Source organism: Scyliorhinus torazame, chromosome 27, assembly GCF_047496885.1.
Source record: "Scyliorhinus torazame isolate Kashiwa2021f chromosome 27, sScyTor2.1, whole genome shotgun sequence".
Taxonomy (NCBI): Eukaryota; Metazoa; Chordata; class Chondrichthyes; order Carcharhiniformes; family Scyliorhinidae; genus Scyliorhinus; species Scyliorhinus torazame.
Window position 1 is genome coordinate 24,624,145 of NC_092733.1, and position 13,247 is coordinate 24,637,391.

Consider the following 13,247-nt stretch of genomic DNA (forward strand, 5'->3'; position numbering starts at 1 on the left):
CTCCGTCTTCACCACCAGGCCCTGTATGTCGTCCTCATTCTCGGCTGCCTTTGCCTTCACGACCCGAAGCTCCCGCTCCTGGGTCTTTTGTTCCTCCTTTAGCCCTTCGATCGCCTGTAGTATCGGGGCCAACAGCTCTTTCTTCATTTCCTTTTTGATCTCTTCCACACAGCATTTCAAGAACTCTTGTTGTTCAGGGCCCCATGTTAAACTGCCACCTTCCGACGCCATCTTGATTTTTGCTTGCCTTCCTTGCCGCTGCTCTAAAGGATCCACTGCAATCCGGCCACTTTCTCCTCCTTTTTTCATCCGTATCCAGGGGGGATTCCCTTCTGGTTTACCGCACAGTGTTTTTAGCCGTCAAAATTGCCGTTGGGGCTCCTATCAAGAGCCCAAAAGTCCGTTTCACCGGGAGCTGCCGAAACGTGCGACTCAGCTGGTCATCGCCGCACCCGGAAGTCCGCAGCATTATATTTTTAACCAGTGGTCAGCCATGGCCTTGGGAAAACGTAGCCGCTTAATTCGCACCTCTTTCTCAAGCATTCACTCGCCACTATCGGCGCACAGTGGCAGCCATTTGCACCATCTACAGGATGCATTGCAGGAACTCACCAAGGCTCCTTAGACAGCACCTTCCAAACACATGGGGCGAAATTCTCCGGAAACAGCGCGATGTCCGCCGACTGGCGCCCAAAACGGCGCCAATCAGACGAGCATCGCGCCGCCCCAAAGGTGCGGAATGCTCCGCATCTTTGGGGGCCAAGCCCCAACATTGAGGGGCTAGGCCGACGCCGGAGGAATTTCCGCCCCGCCAGCTGGCGGAAACGGCCTTTGTTGCCCCGCCAGCTGGCGCGGAAATGACATCTCCGGGCGGCGCATGCGCGGGAGCGTCAGCGACCGCTGACAGTTTCCCACGCATGCGCAGTGGAGGGAGTCTCTTCCACCTCCGCCATGGTGGAGACCATGGCGGAGGCGGAAGGGAAAGAGTGCCCCCACGGCACAGGCCCGCCCGCGGATCGGTGGGCCCCGATCGTGGGCCAGGCCACCGTGGGGGCACCCCCCAGGGCCAGATCGCCCCGCGCCCCCCCCAGGACCCCGGAGCCCGCCCACGCCGCCTTGTCCCCCCGGTAAGGTAGGTGATTTAATTTACGCCGGCGGGACAGGCAATTTATCAGCGGGACTTCGGCCCATCTGGGCCGGAGAATCGAGCAGGGGGGCCCGCCAACCGGCGCGGCGCGATTCCCACCCCCGCCAAATCTCCGGTGCTGGAGACTTCGGCAACCGGCGGGGGCGGGATTCACGCCAGCCCCCGGCGATTCTCCAACCCGGCGGGGGGTCAGAGAATGTCGCCCACGATCACTGCCATCTAGAAATACAAGGGCAACAGATACATGGGAACACCACCACTTGGAAGTTCCCCTCCAAGTCACTCCGACCGTCCTGTCTTGGAGACATATCCGTGTTACTTCACTGGGTCAAAATCCTGCAACTCCCCCACTAACAGCACTGTGGGTGTACCTACACCCCTTGGACTGCAGCGGTTCAAGAAGACAGCTCATCACAAACTTCTCAAGGGCATTAGAGATGGGAAACCAAAGCTGGACATTATAATGAAGAAAAGGTGATTTATTTCCAAGACAGGATGGTGAATGGCTTGATTTGCTCTCTCTGTGTGACCCTCGTCCAACACCAACGTGATGGATGGTTTGAGAATGTGGTAGATTTGAGGGAGTTAATCTACATTTGTCTGAAGGACATAGAAACAGGAAGAGGTCAGTCAGCCCCTCGAGCATTTGCCAGCATTTCATTTAATATTGACCAATTTTGTACTTTAATTCCATTGTCCCTCTCCTGATTCTGAAAAACTTTATGACCTCGCCTGACACAAATATATAAATCTCAGATTCGGCATTTTCTGTTTTTTATATTTTTAGTCGAGGTATTTTCATTTTTATACAGGAAACAATAAGAGATGTAACATCGAAAATCAATTTTCACAAGTCACAACCCAAACACCCATTTTCTAACTATAATAACAAAAGAATCCCCACCAACGCCCCCCCCGCCCCCCCACTCTAATGCTTCACCTCTCTTTAAAGAAGTCAATGAACAACCTCCACCTTGAGAAGAATCCCTCGTCTGCACCACCAATCGCAAACTTTATCTTTTTCAGGTGCAAAATCTCCGCCATGTCACTCAGCCACACAGTCGCTTTAGGTGGTTCCGAATCCCACTATCCTAACAATATCCGCCTCCCTCCCGGATCCTCTGAAACTCCAGATATTGCCGCCCACAGTCTCGGAGCCACCTTCACCCCAGCACTTATGACATAGTTCCCACAAAGGCCTCCCAAAACTACTAAAACTTCGGGCATGGCCAAAATATGTGGACATGATTCGCTGCTCCCGTTGCACTCCGCGCGCAGCTATCGTCTACTGAAAAAAGACGACTCATCCTTGACACCGTCACAACCTTAAATTGGATGACACTCAGTCTCGCACGCCAGGAGGACATGTTTACCCTCCGTAGAGCCTTACTTCATAGCCCCACCTTTACAACCGTCCCCAGCTTCTCTTCCTGTTTTGGTTTTATTTCCTCCACTGAAGACCGCCCTCTCTCCATCAACTCCCTATATATGCCCGAGATCTTTCCCTCCCCAATCTCATCGTATGGACAAGATTTTATCCTGCAGTGCTGGGTGGGTGGGGGGGGGGGGGGGGGGGGCGGATTTTGGAAATGTAACCAACTCCTTCCTAACGAAGTGTCTAACCTGCAAATAACGAAACCAATTCCCTTTAGTCGTGAAAACTCTTCCTCTAGCTCGCCCAACTCTACAAACTTCCACCCCACGAACAAGTCCCTAAAGCACACCATCCCCACCCTCTCCCACACCCAAAATGTGGAATCTAGATCTGCTGGAAGAAACCTGTGATTGGCGCCCACACTGGCATTGCCTCCATCTTAAAATGCTGCCAGCATTGATTCCATATCCTTCGCGCTGAAATCACCACTGGGCTCGCGGAGTAATTGGCCGCCGCGAACGGAAGAGGTGCCAATGACAGTGCCCTCAAACCCATTCTTCTATACAAGGCTTCCTCCATCCGCCGCCACACCTCCCCAACTGCCCACTTCCTGATCTTTTCAACATTCGCCGCCCAGTAATAATTCAGCATTTTCAGCAATGCCAACTCACCACTCCGTCCGTCTGTCGATTTTGGAAGATAAACAAAATCTTTGGCAGTCAAAAGCAGCGGAAAAAACAATCCCGCCTCTTAAAATCCTCTTTCACCCCCTCCACCAGATTTGCCAAATTCAGCTTATGCAATTGGGCTCAACTATGCGCCACTCTATGAATCCCCAAGTACCTGTAACTCGCCCGAGCAGGGGCCCCAATTCTGTGCCAAACTTTTTCGAGAACTCTCCCGGGAACCTGTCCGGACTCGGGGCCTTCCGGACAGCATCGACCCCAGCCACCCCATTACTTCTTGAGTCCGTTCGGGGCCCCCAACCCTTGTACCTTCCCTACCTCAACCACAGGGAATTCCAGTCTGTCCTGAAACTGTCTCATGCCCTCATTCCCCACCGTAGGCTCCAAACTGTACAGCCTATGGTAAAAGTCCTCAAACACCCCAGTTACCTCCCCCGACTTCGTGAAGATTTGGCATTTTCAATTGAACGAGTCTCAACAGCTTTTTGGGGAGAATGTTGAGGAAATTCCATCTCCCATTTTATGAATGAGTGCTTCTGAATATCAACCCTCAATGACTAGATCAATTTTGAAGGTCATGATCCCGTGGACTCTCTCACTCGAAGAGTTAGCTCCTTTCCATCTTCACCATCAAATCATCTAAATCGGTGCACTGACACGTGGCGCAGTGGTTAGCACTGGGACTTACGGCGCTGAGGACCCAGGTTCGAACCCCGGCCCTGGGACACTGTCCGTGTGGAGTTTGCACATTCTCCCCGTGTCTGCGTGGGTTTCACCCCCACAACCCAAAAGATGTGCAGGTTAGGTGGATTAGCCACGCTAAATTGTCCCTTATTTGGAAAAGAATAATTCGGTACTCTAAATTTTACAAAAAAATCATCTCCATCAACCCATAATATCCTGTAGCCAAGGCAATAGAAATTTGTTTTTGTAAACCAGGTGAGACGGTGCCTGGGTTTAGTTCTCTGGTGATACATAGAACATATTTGGTAAGAACCTGGGTCTTGATGGTTCAGTTTCTCTCAGGTTAAACAGTGAATCACCAGAAGAGTCAATGGGCGGGATTCTCCATTTCCGAGACTAAGTCTTGACTCCAGGACAGAATCGGTGGACTTCTACAACAGCAAAAGTGGCTCCAGTCTCCGAGCAATTCATCAACCATTAATGGGCTAGCACTGGCACCTCATGGAGCACGAGCGATTCCAATGAAAAACGGTGTCGGATTCACCGGGGCCGGGATTGGCACTCAGGGTAATACGTATCTGTCTTGGCAAACTTATCTAATATCTCAGAGATTGGAGAATGACTTAACATCTTAACACAGATTCCAAAACTGGATGTTATGTAAAGGTTCTTTTTATTTATTAATTTAAGAACCGCGGATGTTGCTGGCTAGGCCAACATTTATTTCTCATCCTTAATTGCCCATGAGAAGGTGGTGGTGAGCTGCCTTCTTGAACCCACAGTGCTGTTATAGTGGGATTTCAGGACTTTTCCACAGTGGCAGTGAAAGAACGGCGATGTTATTCCAAGTCAGGATGGTGAATGGCTTGGAGAGGAACTTCCGGGGGCCATGTTCCCTTGCACCTGTTGCTTCTAAGTGGTGGAGGTTGTGGGTTTGGATGGTGCTGAGTTGCCTCAGGCATCTCACAGATGGTACACACTGGTACACACATATTCATTGGAGTTTGGGAGGTTGAGGGGAGATCTAATAGAAACTTACAAGATAATGAATGGCTTAGATAGGGTGGACGTAGGGAAGTTGTTTCCATTAGCAGGGGAGACTAAGACCCGGGGGCACAGCCTTAGAATAAAAGGGAGTCACTTTAGAACAGAGATGAGGAGAAATTTCTTCAGCCAGAGAGTGGTGGGTCTGTGGAATTCATTGCCACAGAGGGCGGTGGAGGCTTGGGCGTTGAGTGTCTTTAAGACAGAAGTTGATAAATTCTTGATTTCTCGAGGAATTAAGGGCTATGGAGAGAGAGAGCGGGTAAATGGAGTTGGAATCAGCCATGATTGAATGGTGGAGTGGACTCGATGGGCCGAATGGCCTTACTTCCGCTCCTATGTCTTATGGTCTTATGGTTGCTAATGTGCATTGGCGATGTAGGTAGTGAATGTTGAAGGTGGTGTTGGGGTGCCAATTATGAGGGCTGCTTTGTCCTGGATGGTGTTGAACTCCTCGAGGCAAGTGGGGAGTATTCTACACTCCTGACTTGTGCCATGTAGGTGATGGAGAGGCTTTGCGGAGTCAGGAGGTGAATTACTCACCGCAGAATCCTCAGCCCCTGACCTGATCTTGTAGCCACAATATTCATATGGGTTGGTCAGTATCTGGTCAGTGGTAATGTTGATGTTGACAGGGGGATTCAGCAATGATAATGCCATTGAATTTCAAAGGGAGATCCTGTCTTGTGGGAGATAGTCATCGCACTTGTGTGGCGCGAATACTACTTGCTGCTTACCAGCACAAAACTGATGTTGTCCAGGTCATGCTTCACATGGGCACAGACCTCTTCAGTACCTGTGGGGTCGCGAATCATGCCAAACATTATACAATCGTCAGCGAACATCCTCACTCCTGACTTTGTTATGGAGGGAACGTCATTGTTGAATCAGCGAAACACGGTTGGGCCTACTGCCTACCCTGAGGAAGTCCTGTAGTGATACCCCGGGTCTGACCTCCAACAGCTTGATTGACCATTTTCCTTCTGTCCGAGAAGCATCACTCCAACCAATGGAGAGCTTTCTGCTTGATTTCTGTCATAACCCCCACCAGGACCACGGGGAAACCATTGTCGATCTCCCCCTGCGACCCGTGGGGCACGAGCTTCCAAGGTAGGAGACCACCCAGCCGGAGTTCGTTGCAGACGACACATAAAAGCTATTGGTTCTCCCACCAAGGACTAGATGGGAGAGAGTTACTGCCGTGGGCAGAGAGTTGTACATAGTTCAATAAATCCTTATTTCCACTCCTGCTGGCTTCCCCAAGTTACTAACATTTCCATTGTCTTCTACTTTGCTGGGATTCCTTAATGCCACACTCGGTCAAATGCTGCCTTAATGTCACTCTCATCCAGGCCAGTGCAGGTTATGGCTGATAGAATGCACACAACTGCCTTAAGAAAATACATGATATAAAATATACTTTGTTGAACTCACCAATGTTTTTACTTGATGAATTTTTCTTTCCCTGATCGGGTAAATTCAGACCGGTTGCAATGACAAGGTCTTTCATGGACTGCAGTAAAATAGATGCTGAAAGCAGTCGCTGTTCCTTTTCCATGTTTTCCCACAGGGAATCATTCCCGAGAAGATCACTGGTGTTTGAAATGATGTCCTGTGGAGGAGAAAAATTTCACTTCCTGTCCAGTGAACTTGGATCATTGTTGAAGCCCTTGTTATTTAAAGTCGCATAGTTGTTTGGATTGCTCCACACACTGGCCACGGAATCACAGAATTGCTACAGCACAGAAGGAAGCCATTCGGCCCATCGCGTCTGCCCCGGCTCCCCAAAAGAGCGATTCCCTTGGTGACACTCTCCTGCCTTCTCCCCGTAACCCCGTACATTCTTACTTTTGGGATAACAGTCAAATTCTCTTTAGACTTTTTGCATTGAATCTGCCTCCACCACACTCCCAGGTAACAGATTTCAGACTGTAAGGGTCCTGCCTGTTTGTTCCTATTCAGTCCCTGTTAACTTTGATTCTGCAGCCTGGATGGAGGGATCTGGCTAACACTCTCCAAAAAGGAGCTAACTAACCCTCTTCAGAAGGCCAGTGTGGGGGCTGACTCGCTCTGCAGCAAGATTAGGTGTCTTTCTCTTGAGACTACAAAGGCCTGAAGTCAGACCATAAATTGAAAGCAAGGTTTGATGTGAAATAAATTGTCTTAAGAAAGAAATAGGCCTGAGTGTGGACCTCGAGCTGAATGAAGGCCCAGTTTGAGAAGAACTAAAGCAACTCTCGAGAAGGCCTGCTGTCTGTAAGTACTGTACTGAATCAATGACTCTGCAAAGAAGGCCATTACCAGCTGTAAACCAGGGGGTTTGATCAACCAGCATGCTGTGAGGAAAGTCTGCTACAGAACCACTATTGGAAGCAAAGACTCTTTTGACTTTCATCCTTATTATTTTCACCCCTTTCCCCTCTGTGTTTGCCTGTCTTGTGTGAGTGGGTAGAGGGTGGGTCAGTAAAAGGATGTAGTAGGTTAGTTTCCTTGTTATCCAGTTGTAATTACTGCGTATTCCATCATTATTCTTGCTATAAATAAACAGTTGTTCTGTTTCAACTTACAAACCTGGTGACTGTAATTGCTGGGCAGCCAAGGGCCAAAGACGTCGGCGATTTTTCTCAGAATTATTGGTTAAATCACTCATGTTGTGACTCCAGGACACGTGGGGCTGGAATTCACCACGCTCTTGCTCAGGGTGTCGTAACAATACCGGGACCAGTTGCCATGTGAAGAAGCTTTCTCTCATATCACTTTTGCATCTTTTGCCAATAACTTTAAATCTACCCCCTCTGGTTTTCAACCCCTTCAGGAATGGGATCAGTTTCTCCCGATCTACTCTGCCCCTCATGGATATCTCTATCAAATCTACTCTCGGCGTCATTTTCTCCAAGAAAAACAGCCCCAACGTCTCCAATCCATCTTCATAACTGCAGTTCCCCATCGCTGGAATCATTCTCGTGAATCTTCCCTGCATTTCCTCCAATGTATTCACCTCCTTCCTAAGGTATGGTGCCCAGAACCAGAAGCAATACTCCAGCTGAGGCTAAACTAGTGACTTGTATAAGTTCAACATAACTTCCTTACTCTTGTACTCTCTGCCTCTGTTAATAAAGCCCAGCAAACCCTTTGCTTAATAACCCACTCGCTCAACCTGTTCTGCCACTTTCACTGACTTGTGCACAGATTTTCTTTCATTCATTCATGAGATGTAGGCATCGCTTGCAAGGCCAGCATTCATTGCCCATCTGTAATATACACCCAGCTCCCTCTGCTCCTACCTGCTTTAGGATTGTACCTTTTATATTATGTGGACTTCAAGCAAAGAGCAGCTGCGACTCAGTGAGAAACTCTCGGGCTGGAATTAGAATCATAGAAGCACCGCAGTGTGGAAGAAGGCCATTTGGCCCATCGAGTCTGCACCGACTCTCTAAAAGAGCAGCCTACCTAGGCCTACTCCCCCCTCCCTATCTCCGTAATCCCACTTAACCTGCACAGGAGCCAGAGCAAAGGGTTATCAGTATCCAAGGGTGTTTTCTGGGCGGCATGGTGGCACACTGGTTAGCACGGCTGCCTCACAGTGCCAGGTACCCGGGTTCAATTTCGGCCTTGGGTCACTGTGTGGAGTTTGTACGTTCTCCCCGCGTGTGCATGGATTTCCTCCGGGTGCTCCGGTTTCCTCTCACAGTCCAAAGATGTATGGGTTAGATGGATTAGTCATGATAAATTGCCAGTTAGTGTCCAGGAATGTGAGGGGACATAGCCGGAGTGAGACAGCCAGAGTGAAGTCAAACCGTGGGAATTTGAAGCAGAGCGGGAATTCGGTGCAGACAGGAAAGAGGTGCTTTTTCCATTGTTTCTCCTTCTGTTTTGCAACTTTTGCATCAGCAGGGAGAAAGCCAGGGAGCACCCTGGGAAGGTAGGTGATATAAAGGTGATATACCATGGCATATGTGGTGAAAGCGAAGGTAAGCGGTACGTGAAGGTAAGAATTTACAGTTTAGAAATTAAGTTTAAAAACCAAATCGGTATAATAAGGAGAGATATTAAAACAAGTTTTTAAAAATAATAACAATAATATATAAATTAATTTAAGGGTTAAGACATGTCAGGAGAACCCAGACCCGTGCCATGCTCCGCGTGTGCGATGTGGGAGTTCAGGAACCCTTCCGGTGTCCCTGACTCCTTTACGCCCAGGAAGTGCGTCCAGCTGCAGCTCGTGTTAGATCGCTTGACGACTCTGGAGCTGTGGGTGGACTCACTTAGGAGCATCCACGATGCTGAGGACATTGTGGATAGCACGTTCGCTGAGTTGGTCACACCGCAGGTGAAAATTACTGAGGGAGATAGAAAATGGGTGAGCAAAAGACAGAACAAGAGTAGGAAGGCAGTGCAGGTGTCCCCCGCGGTCATCTCCCCGCAAAACAGATATACCGCTTAGGATACTGTTGATGGCGATGGCTCACCAGGGGAAGGCAGCAGCAGCCAGGTTCATGGCACCGTGGCTGGCTCTGCTGCGCAGGAGGGCAGGAAGAAGAGTGGCAGGGCTATAGTGATAGGGGACTCAATCGAAGGGGAATAAACAGGCAGTTCCGCAGACTCAATCAAGACTCCAGGATGGTATGTTGCCTCCCTGGTGCAAGGGTCAAGTATGTCTCGGAGCGGCTGCAGGACATTCTTGGGGGGGGAGGGGGGGGGGCGGGGAGGATGACCAGCCAGCCGTCGTGGTGCATATAGGTACCAACGGTATAGATAGAGAACAGGATAAGGTCCTACAAGCTGAATTCAGGGAGTTAGGAGTTAAACTAAAAAGTAGGACCTCAAAGGTATTAATCTCAGGATTGCTACCAGTGCCACGAGCTAATCAGAGTAGGAATGTCAGGATACAGAGGATGAATGCGCGGCTGGAGAGATGGTGCAAGAGAGGGGGATTCAAATTCTTGGGGCATTGGAACTCGTTCTGGGGGAGGTGTGACCAGTACAAACCGGACAGACTGCACCTGGGCAAGACTGGAACCAATGTCCTAGAGGGGGTGTTTGCTTGTGCTGTTGGGGAGGGTTTAAACTAATGTGGCAGGGGGATGGGAACCAATGCAGGAAGTCGGAGGGAAGTAAGAGGGGGACAGAAACAAAAGGCAGTAAGGGGGAAAGTGTAAGGCAGAGAAGCCATTGTCAAAAATCAAAAAGGGCCACAGTACAAGGTACAGTGACTGAGGGGAGCTCAGTGAATAGGCCCAGTAATACTAAAAGGAATAAAACGGGAAGTAAAAACATAAATGGAAAGCGAAGCAGCAGTTATTACATGAAGATATGGGCTCAACGATAAGGAAAATTAGGAGAAAAGTTAAAAGGAAAAATAACTTAGGAGAGGTTAACTGATAGAGATGTTAAGATTCAAAACGGAGGTATAAAAGCCAACATAAGGGTACTTTACCTGAATGCTCGTAGTATTCGTAATACGGTAAATGAGTTGATGCCGCAAATTATCGTGACTGACTGATTTAGTGGTCATTACTGAAACATGGTTAAAGGATGGTCACGACTGAGAGTTAAATATCCAAGGGTATCAAACTATTCGGAAGGACAGAGTGGATGGTAAGGGAGGTGGTGTAGCTCTGTTATTTAAGGATGACATCCGGGCAGTTGTGAGGGATGACTTCGATGCTATGGAGGATAAGGTTGAATCCATTTGGGTGGCAATCAGGAATAGTAAGGCAAAAAAGTCACTGATAGGAGTAGTCTATAGGCCACCAAATAGTAACATTATGGTGGGGCAGGCAATAAACAAAGAAATAACTGATGCATGTAGAAATGGTACAGCAGTTATCATGGGGGATTTTAATCTACATGTCGATTGGTTTAACCAGGTTGGTCAAGGCAGCCTTGAGGAGGAGTTTATAGAATGTATCCGCGATAGTTTCCTAGAACAGCATGTAATGGAACCTACGAGGGAACAAGCGGTCCTAGATCTGGTCCTGTGTAATGAGACAGGATTGATTAATGATCTCATAGTTAGGGATTCTCTCGGAAGGAGCGATCACAATATGGTGGAATTTAAAATGCAGATGGAGGGTGAGAAGGTGAAATCAAACACTAGCATTTTGTGCTTAAACAAAGGAGATTACAATGGGATGAGAGAAGAGCTGGCTAAGGTAGACTGGGAGCAAAGACTTTATGGTGAACCAGTTGAGGAATAGTGGAGAACCTTCCAAGCAATTTTTCACAGTGCTCAGCAAAAGTTTGTACCAACAAAAAGGAAGGACGGTAGAAAGGACAGATGCAGCAAGGGTTCGTAAAGGGCAGATTGTGCCTAACTAATTTAGTGGAATTTTTTGAGGACATTACCAGTGCGGTAGACAACAGGGAGCCAATGGATGTGGTATATCCTAATTTCCAGAAAGCTTTTGACAAGGTGCCACACAAAAGATTGCTGCATAAGGTAATGATACATAGCATTTAGGGTAAAGTAGTAGCATGGATAGAGGATAGAGGATTGATTAATTAATAGAAAGCAAAGAGTGGGGATTAATGGGTGTTTCGCTGGTTGGCAATCAGTAGCTAGTGGTGTCCCTCAGGGATCAGTGTTGGGCCCACAATTGTTCACAATTTACATAGATGATTTGGAGTTGGGGACCAAGGGCAATGTGTCCAAGTTTGCAGACGACACTAAGATGAGTGTGTAGCGCACAAAGACTCCCGAGAGATGAATAGAGGTGAAGTCGATGAGGCTTTATTAAGCGTGACTCGTTCCCCGCAGTTCAGCAACAGACTGGATCTGCGGGGAGAATTCCTGGTTCTTATACTCCGCCTTCAGGGCGGAGCTAGAGATCAACAGCCAACCAGGACCCGGGATCTGTCAGCCAATGACATCACGGCTTCACAGTCCCACATGACCCCTAATGCATACTACCACATTCACCCCTTGTTAAAAATGAACCCGGCGGGGTGGTGCTTCGCATGGTGGTAGGGGTTTACAAGGCTGGTCCTGGGAGGAAAAAAAACTTTTGCATGTCATCACAGTGCCCTACACTGGGCTATGTACAGGGTTTTTTGTTTTGAACTATTTACAGTATTCGTAAGAGGGAAAAGGGAAAAAAACATTCTCGTTAAAGTCCACAACATTCTAGTGTTACACCGATGCCACGAGTCGGGCGGGCGGTCTGGTCGTCCTTGTCGATCGCCTCAGCCCCGGTGGTGGTGGTGCTTGTTCCAATGTTGTCGCCTCCGGGAGCTTTACGGTTTCTGCTTCAGCTTCACTTCTGGTCGGACCTGGGAGGAGGACCGATCCTCCCGGGAAGGGGGCTGTCGCAGGGTGCGCCGGTGGCAGGGAGGGGGTGATTGGTGTCGAGGGGGTGTGTGTGTTGCCGGCGGGCGCCAGATCTCGCAGGGAGACCGTGTCCTGTCGGCCGTCGGGGTACTCCACGTAGGCGTACTGCGGGTTCGCGTGGAGGAGGTGAACCCTCTCGACCAACGGGTCCGACTTGTGCGCCCGCACATGTTTCCGGAGCAAGATGGGTCCTGGGGCTGCCAGCCAGGTCGGCAGCGACGTTTCAGAGGAGGACTTCCTGGGGAAGACAAGGAGGCGCTCATGAGGCGTTTGGTTAGTGGTGGTACACAGTAGCGACCGGATGGAGTGGAGGGCGTCCGGGAGGACCTCCTGCCACCGTGAAACTGGGAGATCCCTGGACCGTAGGGCCAGTAGGACGGTCTTCCAGACCGTGCCGTTCTCCCTCTCTACTTGCCCGTTCCCCCGGGGGTTGTAGCTGGTCGTCCTGCTCGAGGCTATACCCTTGCTGAGCAGGAACTGGCGCAGCTCGTCACTCATGAAGGAGGACCCCCTGTCGCTATTGACGTATGCGGGGCAACCGAACAGTGTGAATATGGTGTTAAGGGCTTTAATGACTGTGGCCGCTGTCATGTCAGGGCAGGGGATGGCGAAGGGGAAACGGGAGTACTCGTCCACCACGTTCAGGAAGTATGTGTTGCGGTCGGTGGCGGGGAGGGGCCCTTTGAAATCCAGACTGAGGCGTTCAAAGGGACGGGAAGCCTTGATCAGGTGTGCACTATCCGGCCTGAAAAAATGCGGTTTGCACTCTGCGCAGATGTGGCAGTTCCTTGTGACTGTACGGACCTCCTCCACGGAGTAGGGGAGGTTGCGGGACTTTATAAAATGGTAGAACCGAGTGACCCCCGGGTGGCAGAGGTCTTCGTGGAGGGTTTGGAGACGGTTAATTTGTGCGTTGGCACATGTGCCGCGGGATAGGGCATCGGACGGCTCGTTCAGCTTTCCGGGACGGTACAAGATCTC

At 49.6% G+C, this 13,247-nt stretch overlaps 1 protein-coding gene across 1 annotated transcript in view; it reads right to left on the minus strand.

Annotated features, from left to right (window-relative positions):
• Nucleotides 1–13,247, minus strand: part of LOC140403312 (adhesion G protein-coupled receptor E2-like) — a 117,573-nt gene that overhangs the window by 47,468 nt on the left and 56,858 nt on the right. The window contains 1 exon segment of the mRNA XM_072491156.1: nucleotides 6,371–6,548. Within this exon segment, the coding sequence (XP_072347257.1) occupies nucleotides 6,371–6,548 (178 nt within the window).